The sequence below is a fragment of the Miscanthus floridulus genome, chromosome 16 (assembly GCF_019320115.1).
Source record: "Miscanthus floridulus cultivar M001 chromosome 16, ASM1932011v1, whole genome shotgun sequence".
Classification (NCBI taxonomy): Eukaryota; Viridiplantae; Streptophyta; class Magnoliopsida; order Poales; family Poaceae; genus Miscanthus; species Miscanthus floridulus.
The window spans coordinates 107488622-107511034 of record NC_089595.1 but is presented as its reverse complement, the minus strand read 5'-3'; the positions used below and the strand labels follow the sequence as shown (position 1 = coordinate 107511034).

Sequence of the window (22413 nt, the reverse complement as noted above, 5' to 3'; positions counted from 1 at the left end):
TATCTGCCTAGCTCTGGTCCACGGCGGCAGCAATAGAACGTAGCAGCATACGGCAGCTGCCTCGGCCGTTCAGTTCGGCCGCACCCGCACAGCCGCACTGGGACGCAGCAGAGACCAATCATCAATCACCGAGGAGACCGAGACGACGAAACGGGGACGGACGGCCACGGCGCGGCTCTGCCCCACCCAGATCTCCCAGGGGGATTCTCGACTCCCCCACCGCCCAGCCTCGCCGCCGCGCGCCTATAAAGCCCCGCCCCCCTCCGCAGGACCCGTTCGCCGCTCCTTCCCCGTCACCCATCACACCAGGCAGCCCACTCCACTCTCATCTCCACCCGGCGAGCGGACCTCCCCCGCCCACTCGACCCGCTCCCGTTCCCCCCGCCGCCGCGCGCGCTGGTCCGGTCCGGGCGGTCGGGCGCTGGTGATCTGGTCGATGCAGCAGCGGGGCCTCGCCCACAACTGCCGCTCCCGCAGCTTCTCCCGCTCCCGCCTCGCCGTCGAGGGCGCCTGAACGCACCAGCCCGCCGCACACGCCACCAGCGCAACCGAAAACACGCCCCTCGATCCGGCTCTAGCTTCTCGCGTTATTGCAGCTTTTCTAACGCCGGCCGTAGACAACAACGAAAGCGAACAGAACAGAAATAAAACCCACCACACCACCGTCCGTACGCTCTCCGAAAGGAAGAGGAGTCGAGATGGACACCGCCGTCGGCGTCCCCGTGGTGGCCGTTGCGAATGGCGTCCCCGTGGTGGCTGTTGCGAATGGTAAGTTGACGGCCGATCCGCTCACTGTTTCTCGCCGTAGTGCCGGGTTGAACAGGTGGTGGGCGGACGGGAAGGGTTGTAGGTTGAGTACTCTTCTAGGTTGATGCGATCTGACATGGGTTTTGGGTTTATTTTGGGCGGTGCTGATGGCGGCGCTGCGCGCGTCGTGCATGCAGGGATTGGGGAGGTGGAGCGCAAGGTGCAGAAGAGCTACTGGGAGGAGCACTCCAAGGACCTCACCGTCGAGTCCATGATGCTCGACTCCCGCGCCGCCGACCTCGACAAGGAGGAACGACCCGAGGTGCTGCATGATCCTCCTCCTCCTCTCTGGCTCTTCTCTCCCTCATTCTACGTATTATCAGTTTATCACTGAGTCGTTTCCGTTGCTGCTGAATGATTACCTTTTTGTGGGTTATGTTCTGTCCATACCGATAACGGAATCTTGCCATATCTTGGATGCAGAAAAATGATTGGTCCGTGCTGTAATGGCATGGCATGGTCTCTTTTCATCCCCCCCCCCCCCCCCCCCCCCACACCCCCCCCCCCCCCCACACCCCCTGAAAAGAAGTTGACAGCAACTCCTCGAAACGTACATAATTGGACAGTAATTTTTTTTTCCAGGACAGTCACATCAGAGATATATTGATCAATGAAAACGTGAATTTTTTTTTGAATAAAGCACTAGAGCTGACAGCTGAGGCAGAGACACTGATGCTGACACTTGCTTTTTGAGTGTTTATGCTCTCCATTCCAATTATGTCCTGAGACCAGCAGATCACTGCTTCAAAACTGAACTTCCTCAAGAGTAGACACCTAGCCAATTAGCCAATTGCACTAGAATGGTGCCTGGTGCTTGTGATGTGGCTTGACGATGGTCAACGTGCTTGCTAATATGAGCTCAACAGAGATGTGCACTAAACTAAATGATAATACCCGTGCCTGTATAAATAATAATAATAATTGTGAACCGGTACAATTGACTTGGAGGCTTATGAGGTCATAGTATTATAATTGAAACTAGTGAAACCAAGGGTCCTACTGCTACATCTCTGTGTTGTAAAATATCTAGCGCGTCCACCTTCCCAACCTGTGGTCCTCTCACGCTGAAACTGCCCCCATTATTTTGTTACTAGTAGCTATTATGATTTCCAAGTCACTTAGCCTCCAAGGCCTTGTTCACTTTGCAAATTTTTTTTGAACCCGATGAATAGTACCACTTTCGTCTTATTTGACAAATATTGTCCAATCGTGGACCAACTAGGCTCAAAAGATTCATCTCGTGATTTCCAACTAAACTGTGTAATTAGTTATTTTTTTACCTACATTTAATACTCCATGCAAGCGGCTAAAAATTGATGTGATGGAGAGAGAGTGAAAAAACTTGGAATTTGGATGGCATCTAAACAAGGCCCAAGTGGTCACTTACATGATACATCTTGCTTTTGCTACGGCCACATATTATCATAATAAATGAATAACAAAATTGTTAGTCCGCTAGGGAGGAATGAGCGTCTTGTAAACTTTTATGTCCTCCCTAGCGCGCCGGGGGTGCGGCGCGTCGTTGTACTTAAAAAAAACTTTCTCGACCTTAATACAAAGATACACAAGCCCTTTGTGTATTCGAGAAAAAATAACAAAATTGTTACTGAACATTTTTTTTGTAACTAAGACATGGCTTCTTGCTCTTCCTTCCTTTTTGTCAAAACAAAAAACACTATTTAATATTATTTACCTGGAGGGCTAATTTTCACTACTGATCTGCAGATCCTGTCTTTGCTTCCTTCTTACAAAGGGAAATCAGTTCTAGAACTTGGTGCTGGAATAGGACGCTTTACTGGAGATCTGGCAAAAGAAGCTGGGCACGTTCTAGCACTAGATTTTATTGAAAGTGTGATTAAGAAGGTGGATTTTCTACCTCTGAATTCTCATGCATCTGAAATACTTATGTGCGTAGCTACATAAGTACGTTTTCACTTCTTTCTCTTCTTGTAGAATCAAAGCATAAATGGACATCACAAGAACATAACCTTCAAGTGTGCTGATGTAACATCTAACGACTTGAAGATTGAAGATAACTCTGTTGATCTGATATTTTCAAACTGGCTGTTAATGTACCTTTCAGACGAGGAGGTAAGAACCGGAAATACTTATGAGTTATGAATGCTGGTGCGCTATGATCACTCTCTCTTTTTAGAAGAAGTATAAAATATTTACATGCACCAATCTCTTCCATCTTTCATCTTGTCTCACTTCAATAAACAACAGCCATACTCGAAAGGTCTAAACATTTTTTTGGAAAAAAAATCCATACTTAAAACCTCGCTTTTCTTTACTGTAAGTTTTTTACTGTTATCTCATATTATAGGTCGAAAAGCTTGTGGGGAAAATGGTAAAATGGTTAAAGGTCGGAGGCCATATTTTCTTTAGGGAATCATGTTTTCACCAATCTGGAGATTCCAAAAGGAAGGTGAACCCAACACACTATCGAGAACCAAGGTTTTATACTAAGGTACAAGAGAGCTGGGTTTTATCTTTCATATATACAGTCAGTTGGTCACTAATAAACCATACTCTATCATTGTTTTCCAGTAGCTAATATTTTTATGTACGCAGGTATTTAAAGAGGGCCATTCATTTGATCAAGATGGAGGTTCTTTTGAACTTTCTCTAGTGACTTGTAAATGTATTGGGGCTTATGTCAAAAACAAGAAGAATCAAAACCAGGTACTTTGTTATTCTTGAATGCGCTTGTTAACTCTTGTGTTGTTTCAGTCAAATTGAAATTACTGACTAGCATAAGTAAATAATATCAACAGATGTGTTGGTTATGGGAAAAGGTAAAATCAACAGAAGACAGAGATTTTCAAAGATTTCTGGACAACGTGCAATACAAAACAAGTGGAATCTTACGTTATGAGCGTGTCTTTGGTGAAGGTTTTGTGAGCACTGGTGGAGTCGGTGAGCCCACACCTTGTCTTACTGTTAACTCGCCAATCATTTATGATATACATAAATCACACAATATACCTGTTTCATGAACAGAGACCACAAAGGAATTTGTGGGCATGCTGAATCTTAAACCTGGCCAGAAAGTACTTGATGTCGGATGTGGAATTGGAGGCGGCGACTTTTACATGGCTGAAAACTATGATGTCCATATTCTTGGTATTGATCTTTCGGTTAACATGGTTTCATTTGCAATTGAACGTGCCATTGGACGCAAGTGCTCTGTTGAATTTGAAGTTGCTGATTGCACCACAAAGGATTACCCAGAAAATAGTTTCGACGTCATCTACAGCCGTGACACCATCCTTCACATACAAGTATGTTTTATTATGTATAATTCAATGATGGTCCTTGTAAGTAATTAGTACTTATTTCCACAGTTATATCATGGAATGGAATCGAAGGAATGCATCTTCAGATGAAAAGAACTTAAGTTGTGTCACTCCTATTGATCCTTGTATATATACCAAATTGACAAATGTACTCGAAGTTGGTTTCAGGAAAAAATATTTGAGATGCCGTCCTTTAGATTGTTGATGACATCTGAACATTAAAGTTAGCATCAAAATCCATATTCCTGACAAATGCCCCGCTTTGTTTTATAGGACAAGCCTGCTCTGTTCAGAAGCTTCTTCAAATGGCTAAAACCCGGTGGCAAAGTCCTAATCAGCGACTACTGTAAGAATCCTGGAAAACCATCAGAGGAATTTGCGGCGTACATTAAGCAGAGAGGTTATGACCTTCACGACGTGAAGGCTTATGGACAGGTTTGTTTCTACTGTTACAGCCACGAATTATCTGTCTAGTTGAACTGGAATATTTGGATCAGAAGGGTGAGCTCCTCTAACGACTGGTTATATGACAACCCAGATGCTCAAGGATGCTGGTTTTCATGATGTCATTGCAGAAGATCGCACTGAGCAGGTTATCTCCCTGTCTGAAAATCCTCTTGTTGTTGAGCAGTTCCTTTTATTATAATGCTTGTTGAAGTTGAAAACTGATATAAGGGGTTGAATATCTTTGATTTTTTTAAGTTGAGAGAAGATTTGATACAATGATACATGACCCCAACCTTGTGTTTTACCACTATGCCTTCAATTTTCTTAGGAACCAACTATGTCATCAATATTTTACCCATTTCCATATGCTATTTTTTTTTTCAGTTCCTGAATGTGCTACGGAGGGAGCTAGGTGAAGTTGAAAAGAACAAAGAGGCTTTCCTGGCAGACTTCACCCAGGTGATGCATCGAGGAGCCTATTGCTTCATGGCTTCCCTAACTTGTGCTTATGCTTCTTTTGGGCGCCTGCACCTCTGATTTTTTCAATTCCACCTGTTGGCAGGAGGACTATGACGACATTGTGAACGGCTGGAACGCGAAGCTGAAACGGAGCTCTGCCGGTGAGCAGAGGTGGGGGCTGTTCATTGCGACCAAGTGATTTGGCCTGGCATCATAGGCCTCTTCGGAATAAGAATGGCTGTCTTCTAGACCGGTGATTCAGCCTAGAAGTAGAGGATCTTCGTCAGAATAAAAACGTGTGCTGTTGTGTCTACGCTACTAGCATTTCTGTTGTGTATGTAAACTGCGCACCCAGAGTTGCAGAATGTGGTTGTGTCTGCGCTACTAGCATTTCATTTGTTGTAGGTGAACTGCGCACCCAGAGTTGCAGAACGTGTACTACGAGCTATAGTAAGGTTGTTGTCAGAGTCGATGTCACATTGTCACCGGTGGTCCCGGTTCACTTCAGATGTGCTTTGGTACGTGCTATTCGAAAGTATATTTTATGTATAATATATTGTCGCTTTCGTGCTATTCGTTTGGACGGAGGCAGCTAGTGTCAAGTACAGTACCGTGTATCGCGATTCGGGAAAAACAGAAACACAGCACCAGCCGAGTTAGGTGCGTCTATTTAAGGAAAAGCAACGATGGAATCCTGCAATGGGCCAGGCAGGCAGCTTCTGGGGCAGGTGGACATCACATTCAAACGTCCCACGTGGCAATCCTATGCTACCAGCCTATCACATCTTATCTAGCACATCTTATATATGCTACGCTGTTCTCGACTACTTTTGTTGCATTAATCTAATCTTTATTAGGCGAAGGAGAGAACAACAATCCTTAAGAGCAAGCTCAATAAAACTTATCTATAAATCATATTAATCCATCAATAGATAAGTTTAGAGCTTATTATATACAACAACTGATCTCTTTCTATACTTTAAATACTATTTTCAATTGAATATGTACAACACGATAGAATGACCCGTTGAGGCTCTGTACGTGGGAAAAGAAATCTCGGCTTGTTCGACCAATCGATGGAATGAGCCACGAGCTTGTGTTTCTGTCTCCTCAATCTGCAGCCTGTTCGTTTGGCTGTGGCTTGTCGTAAATGATCATAAATATTGAATTAAAATAGTATTTTTCTCTCACACAAATCAGTCAACAGTACTTATTCACGAACCAGCCAACCAAACAGACCCCATCGACAAGGCTAATGTGTCGATCGATACAACCCTTTGCTATACAGAAACCTCAAACCTGTGTTTAGTAATTTTTTTAAAATCGAGGGTTTGATCCCTGCTTATCTACTCACACAATGCTATAAAAAGGTTGTAACTGATTTTTTTTCCAAAAGGAAAGCATGCCTATATATTTCAAGCACCAAAAATCTTCTCTAAAACAAGTGTGAATTTGTTAGGGGAGAAGATTTTGTGTAGAGGGGAGGATGACAAGGTGGATAGAATAGCATCAGAGGTGGTAAGGTCAGCGTTGAAATAGAAAAAAACTTTGGTCTTTGTAATCCGTTTATCTCCAACAATTTATTGGCAAGGTTAGTGTCGGGGCAGTGACCCGTGTCAGCGGGGGAGGCAATGGCGGTGGCGACTGACGAGGGAGGAGCTGAGGATCGGGGGCACATGTTGAGAGAGAGCCAGACATGGGAGGTGAGGCCCAATTTCACCCAATGCCAATATAGAGCCTTATCCCTAGAAGCCACTTCTAATTGTAATCCAATACCAAAGGTACGGGAGGTTGCATTTCTAAACCTCAATTTCATGGATACCCAAACAACAAAATTCAGGAGATGATTCAAATCCTCAGTTTCAGACTCCAATATCTACATCTAAACGGTGTATAAGATATTGTGGCCCGAGACCATAATGATCATGGAGTTCAGCCAGAAACAAATAATTTAAAGGCCACTATGAAACATAGGAATTTCATAAAAATCTTTACATAAATTTTATAGAGATCACTTCATTTTCACATGAAAAATATACAAAATAGGAAAAAAAAAACCCTGCATTCTAAAGGTCGCTTGAGTGCAGCACATGATTTTGCTATTTTCAAGTTGGATTGTGAACAAGATCAAATCCATGGCATGGAGTGACCCCCTCCTGGATTTTGTAATAACCACACTTGTGGACTCCCCCCCCCCTTTCTTGTTGAGCTGACCACACTTGTGGAGTCGTTCGTGACTTGGGTAGTGTTTAGTTCCCAAAATTTTTCAAGATTTCCCGTCATATTGAATCTTTGGACGCATGTATGAAGCATTAAATATAAATAAAAAATAAAACTAATTACACAGTTTAGATGAAATTCACGAGACGAATCTTTTAAGCCTAATTAGATTATAATTGAACACTAATTACCAAATAACAACAAAGATGCTACAATACTATTTAAAAAAAAATCGCCAACTAAACGCTACCTTGCTGAACCCGCGGAGACAAACAGCCGTGCACCCACTGGCAAGGAAGCCCCACGCGCAGAGAATACACGAGACACGACGCCACCGGCAGGCAGCAGCACCAACCCGAGTCGGCGAGTCCCGACCCTACAAACTGCCTGCAGGACGAAGCGACGGACGAGACGAGGCACGGGAGCCGGGAGCCAGTGAGCGAGCCAGACTACCAACCCAGCGCCACGAGGGGCAGCGAGATGCTGACCGGCGCGGGGGGCGCCGGCGCGGCCCCGTCCACGGCCACCTCGGGGGCGGCCGCGGCGGCGGACCTGGTTGCCGGAGCGGGGGGCTCGGGCGCTATCGGCGGGGGCGGAGGCGGCAACTTCCCCCTCGCCGTCGCCCTCCTTGCCTTCGCCTTCGCCAACTTCGTCAATCTCCTCTCCATCTGGTGCGTTCCCCGCTTCCCCCTCTCCAAGATCTAAATCTAACGCGCGGGGGCGATCGATCCTTGGTCGTTGCTTCCGACGCGATTGTTCCTGTGTCCCTGTCGGTTCGCGTTCTAGGTGGTGGTTGCGATCGGGTTTGGGGTTTGGTTGGGGAAATTTTAGTTTTTTTCTCTCCTGCGGAAGGCTTGGATTGAGGGTTTCCTCTCGTGTCGTGTGATGCCTTGTCGAAGCAAGGAACGAACTTTACTTTCACGAAGCTTAATTTCGAGCTGGAGATGAACGCTGACATTTGTTGTAAGGATGTAGAGAAGATTGCCATCTGTATAGCACGTCAGTAACCTCATGGGTTATGGCAGTAACTCTGATTTGTTAGGAATAACTCTTGTCATTATGCGAGTATGACACTGGGGCAAGGCTGACACCTGACAGACATGTTGCACGAGAGTGGTACTTCCTGTTTCTGGCCACACAGCATGAGTTTTGATTGCACTACTTGCTTGAAAGTCCGATTGTACTGTTTCCTCTTGCGAAATTTCAAACTGAGCCCCCTAGGTATGTTTTCAACAGTAACTACGTCTGAATAGGACTTTGAGCCATTAACGCAGGGCCGATCGAATATAGCTGGATGTTCAGAACTATTGAGATTTTAAGTTATGGAGTTTTTAACCTAGAGAGTTTGCAGTGCTGTTCCAGTAATCCGTAATTTGTTCTTCCTAGAGATTGCAGGTTAAAAGAGAAGAGGTGGGATGCAAGGAAATTTCTTACTTCAGCTGGAGTCATGTCATCTCTTTCTGCAACTGTGGGGAGCTTGGCCGTCGCTGTGGCTCAACAAGAAGGCACAGATAGCTCTGCATTTGCCCTCGCATTGGTTTTTGCTGCCGTTGTATGTACTTAAATCAATCAGGTCCCACGAATTTCTTTTTGTAAGCATGTGGGTGCTGCAACCTTCGAAGCCCTTTTCTGTAGATGTTGGCATCTAATTTGCTTCCTACACAGTAGTAGTTTTTATTTATCATCTATTGCTTATAAAAGTAGGGTTTTTAGTACAAATTCAACCAATAGTTGATCTCTTAGCCTTGCTGGGCCTGGGCATGTTTCTTTCTTTCTTTCTTATTTTTTAAATGTAGCATCTGGTTTTAAGAACAAAACCAGATACACACTATGTGAGCCCAAGAAGTCAAATCGCACATATGACTATAAATAGAGGTAATATCAATAGACAATGCTTAATATATAACGCACCAGCATGTATGCACAACCATGTTCTAAACCCTATGATGAATTTTAATTTAATAAAAGTATTATTTTTCCTATGTTTCATCAGCACAAAGATTCAAAATTAAATCAATTTATATATATTTCGAAAGAAGCAAATTTTAGGGTGTTACATTAAATAATCGGAGATAGTAATGTTGACATTGCTCCACATCCACTTTATTTATGATGAATATGGACATCGTTTATGGCAGTGGCTGACTTGCACTAGTGGCCAACATTCATTTTGTCTCAGTTGTACATTTCCATGCACTTTCATGCCAAAGACATTCGCATGTCAATTTGACAAAGTTCTTTATATTATGCGGATAAGAGCTTCTGCATTCTGGAACCATGCCAGCTGATGTCCACTGGTGCCATCACTCACTCTGACTAATATGTTTTCCCCTGGTTTACTTAAGTATTTTATCGTTGTTTAGGAAAAAGAGAATGTAAAAACAACTAGGTTTTGTTGCAAGCATATTCACATGAGCCTGTTCTATAGATAAATAAATGTTAGCTGCCTTTTTTTCAATTTTTTTTAAATGTGTCCTAAGCTTACGTTTTCTTCATATAGGTAATGTATGATGCATCAGGAATTAGATGGCACACAGGTCGCCAAGCTGCGGTAAGCTTGTGATTTTCCATGGATAATGCAAGCATAAGGCACTGTTCTATTGCACAGTGTTGTCAGTTGAATGTCGTCACTTCATCTATTGGTGCCTGTCTTCTAATTAAGTCTAAAACTTTTGTTGCAGTTGTTGAATCAAATAGTCTGTGATTTCCCACCAGAACATCCAATCATTTCAACCTTTAGGCCACTACGGGAACCTCTTGGACACAGCCCACTTCAGGTAGCTCTACTACATACTCCTATCTTCTATTCATGGATGCAAGTGGTCCGCGAATGGTCCCCTTAAAGTGGCCTATTTGCGGGTTCAAGTATAAACCCCATTTGCATCCCTACATCTATTCCTTACTTAGTTAATATGGTACTTGTTGAGTTCTCTTCTTGAAATGAAGCTTGGTGGTGGAATGATCCATCTTTGATTTGGTGCCCGTTTGTATTATACTATTGCCTCTGCATAGCAAATGGCCAAATGATAATAAATGTTGCATTGCATGTCAAATGTGTCTCCTTAACTGTGCCTTGTATTCCAGAATCTAATCTGGAATATTTCATGCTAACCAAGAAAACAATTTTTTCGTTCTTGGCCCATAGCTAGTATTTTTAGGTTACAACTGTTGAATTGTCAGTTGCTGCATTATCATTAGGGTAAAGTATAATTTGCACCCTCCAACTATCGCCAAAGTATAGATTTCAACCTCGAACTTCAAAACCGGATAACTTTGGTCCTCCAACTCTTGAAAAAGTTCAACTTTCATCCTTCTGGACGGTTCTGCGCATGAACAGTGCTTTTGATATTTCCAGGAGGCGCCGAAATTTTATATTATTTTTTAAGCATCTTAACGTCCTCAAATGAAAAAAACTTAAAACTACAAAGTTGTAGATCTCATTGAGGGCTACAACTTTGGTATAAAAAGTATTTTCATTTAACTCCATACAAATAATATATTAGTGCTCTAATGCGGCAAGCGCTAGTTGGCGATTATTATGGTGCTGAAATTTTATATTATTTTTTCGAGTATCTTACTGTCTTCAAATGAAAAAACTCAAAACTACAAAGTTGTAGATCTCATCGAGGTCTACAATTTACATATAAAAATTATCTTCATCCACCATCGTATTGAAGGATTTTCTATTTTTTGAAATTAGAGTCTCATCACGCGATAAAAATATATTGTCGCGTGATGAGACTCTAATTTCAAAAAATAGAAAACCCTTCAATACGATGGCGGATGAAGATAATTTTTATATGTAAATTGTAGACCTCGATGAGATCTACAACTTTGTAGTTTTGAGTTTTTTCATTTGAAGACAGTAAGATACTCGAAAAAATAATATAAAATTTCAGCACCATAATAATCGCCAACTAGCGCTTGCCGCATTAGAGCACTAATATATTATTTGTATGGAGTTAAATGAAAATAATTTTTATACCAAAGTTGTAGCTCTTAATGAGATCTACAACTTTCTAGTTTTGAGTTTTTTTTCATTTGAGGACGTTAAGATACTTAAAAAAATAATATAAAATTTCGGCACCTCCTGGGAATATCAAAAGTACTGTTCATACGCAAAACCGCCCAGAAAGATGAAAGTTGAACTTTTTTTAGAGTTGAAGGACCAAAGTTATCCGATTTTGAAGTTCGAGGTTGAAATCTATACTTTGGCGATAGTTGGAGGGTGTAAATTATACTTTACCCTTATCATTATATGTTTCTGCACCTCTTTTATTTTCTACCTTAGATTGTTTTCATTCTCTTTCTTTTGTCACTGCAGGTTTTTGCAGGAGCACTTGTTGGCTGTGCAGTCGCTTATTTCATTGGGAAATCTGTATAAGGAATAGCTAGGATTTGGCTTGTACACGAATTCTATTGATGACTTATTATATATAAACCTTTTTGTCAAAAAATCTGTTGTACATCTTTGCCCACGAGAAATGTCTCATTGATCAACCGCTTCAATTTTTCTTTCTGTTTGCACTTCAGAGTGAACTGCAGAGGGCATTATTATTTAGAAAATAGTTAGGATATTGCGTTTGCTGACACAGAAACCGTTTAGGTTATGCAGCAAGGGAGATGTCACTTTGGTAATTACTGATTAAATGTTTCTATTGTTACTGTCTTGAAGTACTAAACAAGATCCATATTTTGGCTTTCCTGGGTCAAAAAGGGGGATGATTCTAACGTGAAACAAGCAACATATATAAGCAGAAAGAAGAGATTTTTTGACACATTTAGCGGTTGGCTCCTGACGATTATCGAAGTCAAATACAGCAGCAGAACAATGTCACTCGAACTGAATATCAAGATGATGACACCAGACAATCAACGAGATTCATCTCAGTTGCGCTGATGCTGCTGCAAACGCATGAAGCAACAGACTGCCAGCCTTGTGCATCCAGCCGCATCCCCCTCTGCCCCATCTGCTCCAAGACGAAGCAGGCCTCCTCCGCCTTGCTGTCCTCGCCGAGCCCTCTCACCAGGCGCCTGAACGTGGGAGCCAGAGGGCAATGGCCGCTCGCCAGCATCGCGTTGAAAACCCGCAGACCCAGGTCAAAGTCGCGCGCTTCGCAGCACCCATCGAGGAGGACGCGGTAGGTGGCCGCGCTCGGCGCGGTTCCATCCTTGAGCTGCATCTCGACAAGCGCCCTATGTGCCTCGTCGACCCTGCCGGCATCGCAGAGGCACCTGATGAGGACGTTGTAGCTCGCGTCGTCGGGCGTCAGCTTCCGCTTGCGCATGTTGGAGATCAGCCCCCTAATGCTGCCGGCGTCCCCGCACGCCGCGCACGCGCTCATCAGCACGCCGTAGTTCGTCACGTCGGGCTGGCAGTCCCGGTACTCCATGTCGAACAAGAGCTTCTTGGCGTCGTCGTACCGCCCGGCGTCGCAGAGCCCCTGCATTAACAGGGCGTACGTCACGGCGTTCGGTGCCACACCCCGGCGCGCCATCTCGTCCACGAGCCGCTCCGCCGCGGCCAGTTCCCCTTCCCGGCACGCCGAGCCCACCAGCGTATTGAACGTCACCACCGTGGGGCGCACGCCGCGGGCGAGCATTTCGTCGACCACCACGCGTGCGCCCGAGAACCCGTCCCGGTGACAAACGCCCTTGAGGATGATGTTTGTACGAGACGGCGTTGGTCCGGACGCCGAGCTTAGGGGCTGTCAGCACTCTTCCTCCTGAGGCGTCTCAAGGCAATGGGCTTCGAAGGAGTATGCGACGCCGGCCCAGGAGCTCTCGGGTATTCGGCCCACAATGGGCAAGCCTCAGCTGTGCCTGCGAGCCAGCAAAAGATAAGTAGCACTAGGGAGAGAAGGGGAGATAAGCTTGTAAACATCAAACCAATTTCTGTTATTCTATTGCTACGCAACCGGCCTCGTTGGTCCGGAGACTCGATCCATTGTCGTCCGTCCTCGAGCTCGGCATCCCGGCGGCGATTGCCAGGGGTGCTGACAACTGGTATCAAAGCTACCGTTCCTCGGCGGAGCTCTGGAGTCGGCGCACCAACACTACACGCGCCTCCAGCGAGCTCACGGTGTGATGGAGCCCAACGTGAAGACGGCGTTCGAGGAGATCCTGAAGCGGCTCGACTCAATCGATGAGCGCTGCGGGCGATGGGAGAAGACGGCCGCCGACAGCGAGCAGGAGCGCAAGGAGCAGGGTGCCGCCATGGAGCACTGCGTCGCACACCTGGAGGAGGCGATGTCCGCCCAGGCGAAGAACTCCGCGGACCAGATCCGGGGGCTGGAGGAGCTCGGGTCGGCCATCGGCGACCGCGTCGGCATGCTGGAGCGCTTCTGCGGCGAACAGTCCCACACCGCCATCGTCGCCGACAATTGGGGCCGCGAGATCGAGCAGCGGATCGAGGATGTGGAGTACCGCGTGGGCGACCTCGAGCTGATCCGGTTGCGGGAGCTGCACGGCGACGAGGGCGACAGGCTGGCCACGCTGGAGGTGGCTGTGGCCGCGATTGAGGAGTGGTGCCCCTACTTCGAAGGAACCCTCGACGACGTGAAGCTGGAGGTCAGGCGCCTCAAGCGGGGTGGGGATCGAACTCCCCTGGGAATCGCTACGGCGCCACCAGGAGCGGAGATCTCCCCGGAGCACGCACCGGATCATCAAGCTTGGGATCGAACTCCCCTGGGAACCGCTATGGCGCAACCAGGAGCGGGGTACTCCCAACCCGGTGGGCTGGTCGTCGGCAACTCGTCGGCAGCCGACGAGAATCACGTTTGACCCAGTGGGCACGGCTCTGCACCTGTGGCTCGGGAGCGGGACTACGGGTCAGTCACGACCCTGGTTCCGACCCCAAACAATGGTAAGTTCGAAGTTCATCCGACCCAGTTCAGTTCATTTTCACATTCAAGGGGTCATGATACGCAGCCTGTTGTTCACTTCCCAGTTCATCCTCATACTCGCCCACACCCGCAGAATGTTCATCATCGTCCGTTCTCCCACCACAGTCCAACACTACAGCACCAGAGTCAATCTCTTCCTCATTCTGATCCTCAGTTCAATTTCTACTACCCACTACCTCACTACCAAACTTAGCCATACTATTCCTCTTCGGCTAAAGAGCCTTCCACCTTTCAATCCACCTTCCCATCTCAATCGTCACCTCATCATGTTCCCACCGGCAAACTTCCGAAATTTGACTTTCCACCCTTCTATGGTGATGATGCCCAGCTTTGGATTACACAAGCCCAGACTTACTTTGAAATGTATTTCGTTGATCCTAGCGTGTGGGTTCGCTATTCCACTATGCAATTCAAGGGGGCTGCGGGCCGTTGGCTCCAGTCCGTCGATCATCTTCTCAAGGACCTCAACTGGTCTGGCTTCTGTGCCTTGATTCATGAACGTTTCAGCCGTGACCAGCATGAACTTATTCTCCGCCAACTCTGTAACATCCGCCAAACCTCCACTGTTGTTGAATATGTGGATCGGTTCACCGAGCTGGTCGACCAACTCAAAGCATATAATCCCAACCCCGATAAGCTCTACCTTGTTACTCGATTTGTCGACGAGCTGCGCGACGACATCCGTTCTGTCATACTTGTGCAGCGTCCTCCTTCTCTCGATGCTGCTTGCACTCTTGCGTTGCTGCAGGAAGAGGCGGGCGATCAAGGGAAACGTCGGGATTTCAAGAAGCCAGAGGGTGCAGTTGCTGCCAAGTTTGTCCGGGGCGCACTGCCTTATCAGGCACCGTTTCAGCGCCCCCAGGCGAACGCACCGGCTGCTGATGACAAGAAGCCGGCTGCCCGCGGCGTGACCATTGATGCAAAGCTGGCTGCCCTGCGTTCCTTCCGTAAAGCTCAAGGTCTCTGTATTCGCTGTGCCGAGAAGTGGGCACCTGGCCACCGGTGTGCACCTGCTGTCCAACTCCACGCGCTTCAGGCAGTGTGGAACCTGTGTCAAGATGAGTTCTCTGACATAGAGGAGGAACCAGTCCTAGAGCCGGCCGTTGATGATCAAGATGCTCAAGTTTGCATGCTATTGTCGACAGCAGCTGTCTCTGGAGCCGCAGTCCCTCGCACTATGCAGTTCACGGGAAGCTTGGCCGGTCGTGAGGTATTAGTACTTGTGGATTCGGGGAGCAGCCATTCATTTCTCAGTACCTCTTTTGCCCAGGATCTGGTTGGTTGTTCTTTGCTGTCGAAGCCGGTTTCTGTTAAGGTTGCTGATGGCAGTACTATCATCTGTAGTTCTGAGTTATCTTCAGCTGAATGGTCAGTACAAGGGTATGTCTTCACCTCCACTCTGAAAATCCTGCCATTGGGACATTTTGACATCATCATTGGCATGGACTGGTTGGAACGGTTCTCTCCTATGAAGGTGCATTGGGGTAACAAGTGGATGACAATCCCCTATCATCAGTCACATGTCACCCTACAAGGAATCACTGACGAGTACCCCCGCTGTGCATTTGTACAACTATTCCAGATTTATGATGAAGCAAGTTCTCGCCAGGTTTCTGATGAGCTTCCAGAAGTGCAGAATGTGCTGGATGAATTTCAGACCCTCTTTGCAGCACCATCTGAGCTACCCCCACGACGTGCATGCGACCACCGTATTCCTCTTGTTCCGGGTGCTCAACCAATGGCGGTTCGTTCTTATCGGTATTCTCCAGCACTTAAATCAGAAATCGAGTCCCAAGTGACTGAGATGCTTCAATCGGGCATGATCCAGCCTAGCACCAGTGCATTTTCCTCCCCGGTGTTGCTAGTCCGAAAGAAGGATCGGTCTTGGAGGTTCTGCGTCGATTACCGGCTACTTAACTCCTTGACTGTGAAATCCAAGTTTCCCATCCCGATCATCGATGAGCTATTGGATGAGCTTTCTTCGGCCCGCTGGTTCACTAGTTTGGACTTACGTGCCGGCTTCAATCAGATTCGGTTAGCCCCCGGAGAGGAACATAAAACGGCATTCCAAACTCATTGGGGACACTTTGAATGGACTGTAATGGCCTTTGGTCTGACAGGGGCTCCGAACACATTCCAGGGTGCAATGAATGTGACTCTGAAACCTCTCCTCCGCAAATGTGTGCTCGTTTTCTTCGATGACATACTCATTTACAGCAAGACCCTCGAGGAGCATGTGGAGCATATCAGGCAAGTGTTTCATCTGCTGGCAAAAGACAATTGGCTATTGAAGCGCTCTAAGTGCCAGTTTGCACGGCAAAGTATCGCTTATTTGGGGCATGTGATCAGCGCAGAGGGGGTGGCCACGGATCCATCAAAGATACAGTCTATTCATTCATGGCCAACTCCTACTGATGCAAAACAGTTACGCAGTTTCTTGGGGTTAGCTGGGTATTACAGGAAGTTTGTGCGGCATTTCGCCATCCTGGCCAGGCCTCTTACTGATCTGCTCAAGAAAGGTACTATGTTCCTGTGGATGTCAGTACATGATGAGGTGTTTACTTCTCTCAAGAATGCGTTGGTCACTGCTCCGGTTCTTGCTCTTCCCGACTTCTCTCGTCCATTTCACATTCAGACAGATGCTAGTGACATGGGAGTGGGTGCAGTTTTGCTCCAAGATGGACATCCTCTTGCTTTTATAAGCAAATCTCTTGGCCCTAGAACAAGAAGTTTGTCTACTTACGAAAAAGAGTATTTGGCTATCATGGTGGCTGTTGACCAGTGGCGCTCGTACCTTCCGCACGCCGAGTTTGTGATTTTCTCGGACCACCGTAGTCTGTCCCATATTGCTGATCAGCGACTGCACACACCATGGCAGTTGAAGATGTACACCAAGTTGGTTGGGCTTTAGTACAAGGTGGTTTACAAGCCGGGCACCTCCAACATGGCTGCTGACGCCTTGTCCCGCCATCCGGCTCCTCCTGCGCAGCTCAACGCAATTTCCTATTCTACACCAGAGTGGCTCTCTGAAGTCGTTGCTGGGTACGACAGTGATCCAGCTTCTTCTAAGTTGTTGCAGCAGCTAGCAGTTGCTCCTTCTTCACACCCGCCCTTCACGTTGGTCAGTGGAGTTCTCCGTTACCGGGGACGCATCTGGATTGGCTGTAACCACAAGCTGCAGCAATAGATCATTCAGGCCTTCCATGATTCCCCCTTGGGTGGACATTCCGGCTTTCCGGTCACCTATGCCAGACTCCGCAAGCTGTTCGCTTGGAAGGGTCTCAAGTCTGATGTCAGGGAGTTTGTCAAGGGTTGCACCACCTGTATTCAGGCTAAACCAGATCGCTGCAGGTACCCTGGACTCCTTTCTCCCCTTCCTGTACCGACTGCATCCTGGCAGGTCATTTCTCTTGATTTCATTGAAGGTCTTCCCCAGTCGGGTTCTGCTAACTGCTTATTGGTCGTTGTCGATAAATTTAGCAAGTTTGCCCATTTCATTCCACTACAACACCCTTTTACAGCACAACACGTTGCTAAACTCTTTCTTGATCACATCTACCGATTGCATGGTCTGCCCACACACATCATTTCTGATAGGGACCGTATATTCACAAGCAATTTTTGGCGTGAACTTTTTCGCCTGGCACAAACTTCTCTATGCATGAGCTCTGCTTACCACCCACAATCCGATGGGCAAACCGAACGAGTCAATCAATGCCTTGAAACTTTCCTTCGTTGTTTCGTCCACTCTTGTCCCAAGCAGTGGATCCGCTGGATTTCCCTTGCTGAATTTTGGTACAATGCTTCTCCTCATTCTGCTCTGGGCCACTCTCCTTTCGAGGTCCTTTATGGGCATCCCCCATGTCATTTTGGCATATCCCCTGATTCAGCCATAGAGAACTCTGATGTGGAGACCTTCATGTCTGAAAGAAAAGTTATGATTGCTGCTGTTCGCCAGCACTTGCTTCGTGCTCAACAGCGCATGAAACTTCAGGCGGACAAACACCGGTCTGAGCGATCTTTTTCTATTGGGGACATGGTATACTTGAAATTACAGCCGTATGTGCAAAGTTCTCTGGCTCCGAGGGCACACCAGAAACTCAGTTTCCGCTACTTTGGCCCCTACAAGATCCTAGAAGCAATTGGTACAGTGGCTTATAAACTGGACCTTCCTCCGGGCTCATCCATCCACCCTGTATTCCATGTGTCCCTGCTTAAACCAGCGCCACCACACAAGTCACAGGTATCAGCTGACATTCCAGAGAGTGATTTTGGTCTTCAGGTTCCTGAGCTCATCCTCAAACGGCGCCTTCATCCTCGCCAAAATGGTGCTGTGGCTCAAGTTCTGGTGAAGTGGTCTAACATGGATGTGGACCTTGCCACCTGGGAAGATGCTGAAGCATTGCATCAGAAGTTCCCTCTTGCGCCAGCATGGGGGCATGCTGGTTCCCAAGGGGAGGGGGGTGTCAGCACTCTTCCTCCTGAGGCGTCTCAAGGCAATGGGCTTCGAAGGAGTATGCGACGCCGGCCCAGGAGCTCTCGGGTATTCGGCCCACAATGGGCAAGCCTCAGCTGTGCCTGCGAGCCAGCAAAAGATAAGTAGCACTAGGGAGAGAAGGGGAGATAAGCTTGTAAACATCAAACCAATTTCTGTTATTCTATTGCTACGCAACCGGCCTCGTTGGTCCGGAGACTCGATCCATTGTCGTCCGTCCTCGAGCTCGGCGTCCCGGCGGCGATTGCCAGGGGTGCTGACAGGGGCCTCCGGGAGCATGTCCCGCGCGGCGTCCACACGGCCGTTGCAGACGAGGGAGTGGAGGAGGGCGTGGAACGTGGCGTTGGAGTGGGAGCAGAAGGCCGGGACGGCGCGGAAGACGTGGAGCGCGGCGTCGGGCCGGGAGGCGGCGCCGAGGTGGTCGATGAGGGCGGCGAACGCGGTGGGCTGCAGCGGGACGCGGAGGGAGCGGAGCGCGGTGAGGAGCGGCGGGACGAGCGGGAAGAGACGCGCGCGCGCGAGGCGGTACAACACGCACGCCGCGAAAGGGTGGTCGTGGAGGTGGCGCGGCGCGGAGAGGAGCGAGGCCGCGGCGGCCACGGGCGAAGGAAGGGACTTGAGGTGGAGGAGGAAAGGGTGCGGCTCCGGCGGGGGCTTTGGCCTGTAGGGAAACTTCTTCGGGAGGCGGCGGCGGCGCTGTACCGTGGCGGTGGCCGGCATCGGGCATCACAGGTGGTGGTGGCGGGAAGGCCAGATCCCGTTTGCCATGCTCATAAGGTGAAAGCATTAGTGGGCCTGGGCTAACGAAAAGCATAAACTTAGCAGGCTATCAATTAGCCCATTACCATTGGCGGCCCAACAACCCCTCGGCCGGTCGTCCCCGCGGGTCCCACTCCCGACTCCGGCCAGCGGCGATCCTCGTGTCCGGCGCTTGCGGCAAGGCTCTTCCCTTCCCCTCGGGACTGCCTGTACCGCGGATCCGGCATGGCCGCGCCGTACACCTCCACGTCTCCTACAAGCCACGGTTGTGGCTGCCATAATATGTGATAAATTTAAAGTGTTTAGTTGATAACTAAGATATGCCAAAAGTAATGTGACTATTGTTTAATTTATTGCTACAAATGTTAGTCAAAAAAATTACGGTAACCGTTTGGATTGTAGCCACGTGATTTTATTGAAATGGATGTTTAGATTAGTGTAGCAAAAGGATAGCGAACAACGATGTAGGTAATTAATTATGGTATTAAGCATGTCTATAATATCTTTTTTTCTCCTTTTCTTTTCTTCCTTTATTTTCTTTCTCACTTATTTTATTTTCTCTCTCCTCTGTCTTCCTCACTTCACCACGGGTTCCTTTTTTAAAAAATCTCCACGGGAGCCTTTTATCCTTTCACGGTGGAAAAAGTCTACTTAACCCTTCCACCTTTCATACTTGATCTACTTCACCCCTAACTATGAAATCGTCTGTTTTACCTCATGAACTTTCTAAAACCGTCTATTTTACCCCCTGGACGGTTTTCAGCGGTGGCTACCACAGTAACAGCGGGTCTGCTACGGTAATAGCGGGTTTGCTACAGTGACGGTGGTTTTGAATTTTTTTATTTATCTTCGGTGAATTTTTGAAAAATCATAGTAAATCATAGAAAAATCATAAAATAAAAAATCTAATTTTATTGGACTCCACATGAGTAGATCTACACAGTGAATATATAATACGGTATGCTTTAGTACAATTTTTTTGTAGCTTTAGATTAATTGGAAAATCCAATTTTGTTTGTAATTAATTGGAATAATTCATAACTGCAGCTTCTATGGTCCAATTGTGGTGAAATTTTTATGGTACGCTAATTATTGTATGCTTGAACAATAGTAAAAATTTCGTACTCATTGGACTATGTATAACTTAGTTATAGATAAATTCTAATTAATTATAGACAAAATTGGATTTTCTAATTAATCTAAAACTACAAAAAAAAATTTGTACTAAAGCATACCGTATTATATATTCACTGTGTAGATCTACTCATGTGGAGTCCAATAAAATTAGAATTTTCATTTTATGATTTTTAAAAAATTCACAAAAATAAAAAAAGAAAATTCAAAACAATCGATACTGTAGCAGACTCGCTGTTACTGTAGTAAAATCGTCGTTGAAAACCTCTTAGGGTTAAATAGATGGTTTTAGAAAATTCAGGAGTAAAATAGACGGTTTTATAGTAAGTACGAAAAGCGGAGTTAAGTAGACTTTTTCCTTCCATGGCGCACGGAAACTTCTCGCAGCCACAGCAATGGCGTGGGTGAGTCCGCCTCGCCTGCGCCGGCAACTCCCACGGAACGGCCGCCCGCCCTCCTCGCCAAGGTACAGCCATGCCTGCCCTCCCGCACTCCGGGCCCTCGGAGCTCGCCGCGCCGCCGTTCTCAGAGCTCGCATCTGGATGCCGCCGTCCTCGGACGCTCAAATCAAATCAAGCAGGAGTCCGACCTCCGCCATGGACGACCACCACCGACGGGCTCCGTGCTCGGCCACCACCTACAAGCGTGCGGCCGGCCACCGGGACCAGGACGAGCAGCGGCCGCAACAGGTTCGTCGTCTTCGAGTCCGCAACAGGCTGGGCGCGGTGGAGTGGCACGCTGGGGCCCGTGCATCCAGTGCCCAGTGCGAGCGGGCTCGTGGTGGGCGGGGATGGCAGGATGGCCCGGGAGGGAGGTGTTGGCAGCAGGGTCTGTGGTGCAGGCGGATGAAACGGACGCCACACATTTGGCGTAAAAACCTGTGGCGAGCCTTGCTTGAATCATCAACCAAACACTCACCAAAGCAACTGTGGCAAGCCTAACATTAGGCGTGGCAGATGATGGCGGGCAACCAAACAGGTCCTTATCGCATCCCTGTGATTTCCACCGCTGAGGTCGTATGCGAGGAGCCAGGTCGAATCAAAATGAACGGTGCTGTTTTTTTTTTCTTTCGCTGGACTGGTTTGATGATTAATGAGCTTCAATGGTTTGGTATTTAATAGCCTAGTAGTACGAATTACCGCCTGGCTAGGGGCTACCATTTCCGGGTTTCGCCAATAGTAATGCAAACGGGCGTCAAACAGAGATTGAGCTACTGTTGATGGTAATTGTTCTCATTGCAGATTGCACTATGGCGTTTGACAGTATGATTCGTCCCACATGAGGCGACAATCATTCCTCGTCGTGATTTCACAGGCATGCCACTGTTCTAAATCTTTTGTTTTTGCTAGTTTGCATTTGTAGGTGTAGCTTCTTGAACTTAAAATGCTATTCAAGGTAAATGCAATGCAAGCGATCCATATGGTTGTTTATACTTGTTTGTTTAACAAGTGTTCTAGATAGTTTTGATCGTTGTAGTACTCAACACTTAGCTCTTTGATAACTTAAATACAGGATTTGGAACACTGTACAAAACTGCAATGGGTACCCTACCCTACCCCTAGCAAACTTATAGGTGTTCACCAAAACTTCTTTCATAAACTGTTAAGGCCGCGTTTAGTTCCAAACCCAAAATCCAAAAAAGTGCTATAGTAGCCATCACATCGAATCTTGCGATACATGCATGGAGCATTAAATGTAGACGAAAAAAAACTAATTGCACAGTTTGGTGGGAAATCGCGAGACGAACGTTTTGAGCCTAATTAGTCCATGATTGAACACTAATTGACAAATAAAAACGAAAATGCTACAGTAGCCCAAATTCCAAAATTCGGCCAACTAAACACGGGCTAAATCTTGACATGAGAATTGCCATCAATTGCTTAGCTCA

At 47.0% G+C, this 22413-nt stretch overlaps 3 protein-coding genes across 3 annotated transcripts; 2 read left to right on the top strand and 1 right to left on the bottom strand.

Moving 5' to 3' along the window:
• Positions 1 to 277: 277 nt before the first annotated feature.
• LOC136513784 (phosphoethanolamine N-methyltransferase 1-like) lies at positions 278 to 5585 on the top strand. The gene is made up of 12 exons (XM_066507754.1): positions 278 to 768; positions 945 to 1069; positions 2533 to 2670; positions 2761 to 2898; positions 3134 to 3277; positions 3382 to 3492; positions 3585 to 3726; positions 3811 to 4091; positions 4380 to 4541; positions 4645 to 4698; positions 4938 to 5012; positions 5116 to 5585. The coding sequence occupies exons 1-12, from the start codon at positions 699 to 701 to the stop codon at positions 5209 to 5211; spliced, it is 1536 nt and encodes a 511-aa protein (XP_066363851.1). The 5' UTR covers positions 278 to 698; the 3' UTR covers positions 5212 to 5585.
• A 2014-nt stretch (positions 5586 to 7599) lies between these two features.
• Positions 7600 to 11700, top strand: LOC136512250 (uncharacterized). The gene is made up of 5 exons (XM_066506225.1): positions 7600 to 7903; positions 8628 to 8784; positions 9733 to 9783; positions 9914 to 10009; positions 11557 to 11700. The coding sequence occupies exons 1-5, from the start codon at positions 7713 to 7715 to the stop codon at positions 11614 to 11616; spliced, it is 555 nt and encodes a 184-aa protein (XP_066362322.1). The 5' UTR covers positions 7600 to 7712; the 3' UTR covers positions 11617 to 11700.
• Positions 11701 to 11937: 237 nt separating this feature from the next.
• On the bottom strand, positions 11938 to 19639 carry LOC136513098 (pentatricopeptide repeat-containing protein At1g07740, mitochondrial-like). Its single transcript, XM_066507096.1, is given in 3 exon segments — positions 11938 to 12901; positions 12903 to 12932; positions 18894 to 19639. Coding segments are annotated over 3 exon segments (1308 nt in total). The 5' UTR covers positions 19353 to 19639; the 3' UTR covers positions 11938 to 12082.
• Positions 19640 to 22413: the final 2774 nt, after the last annotated feature.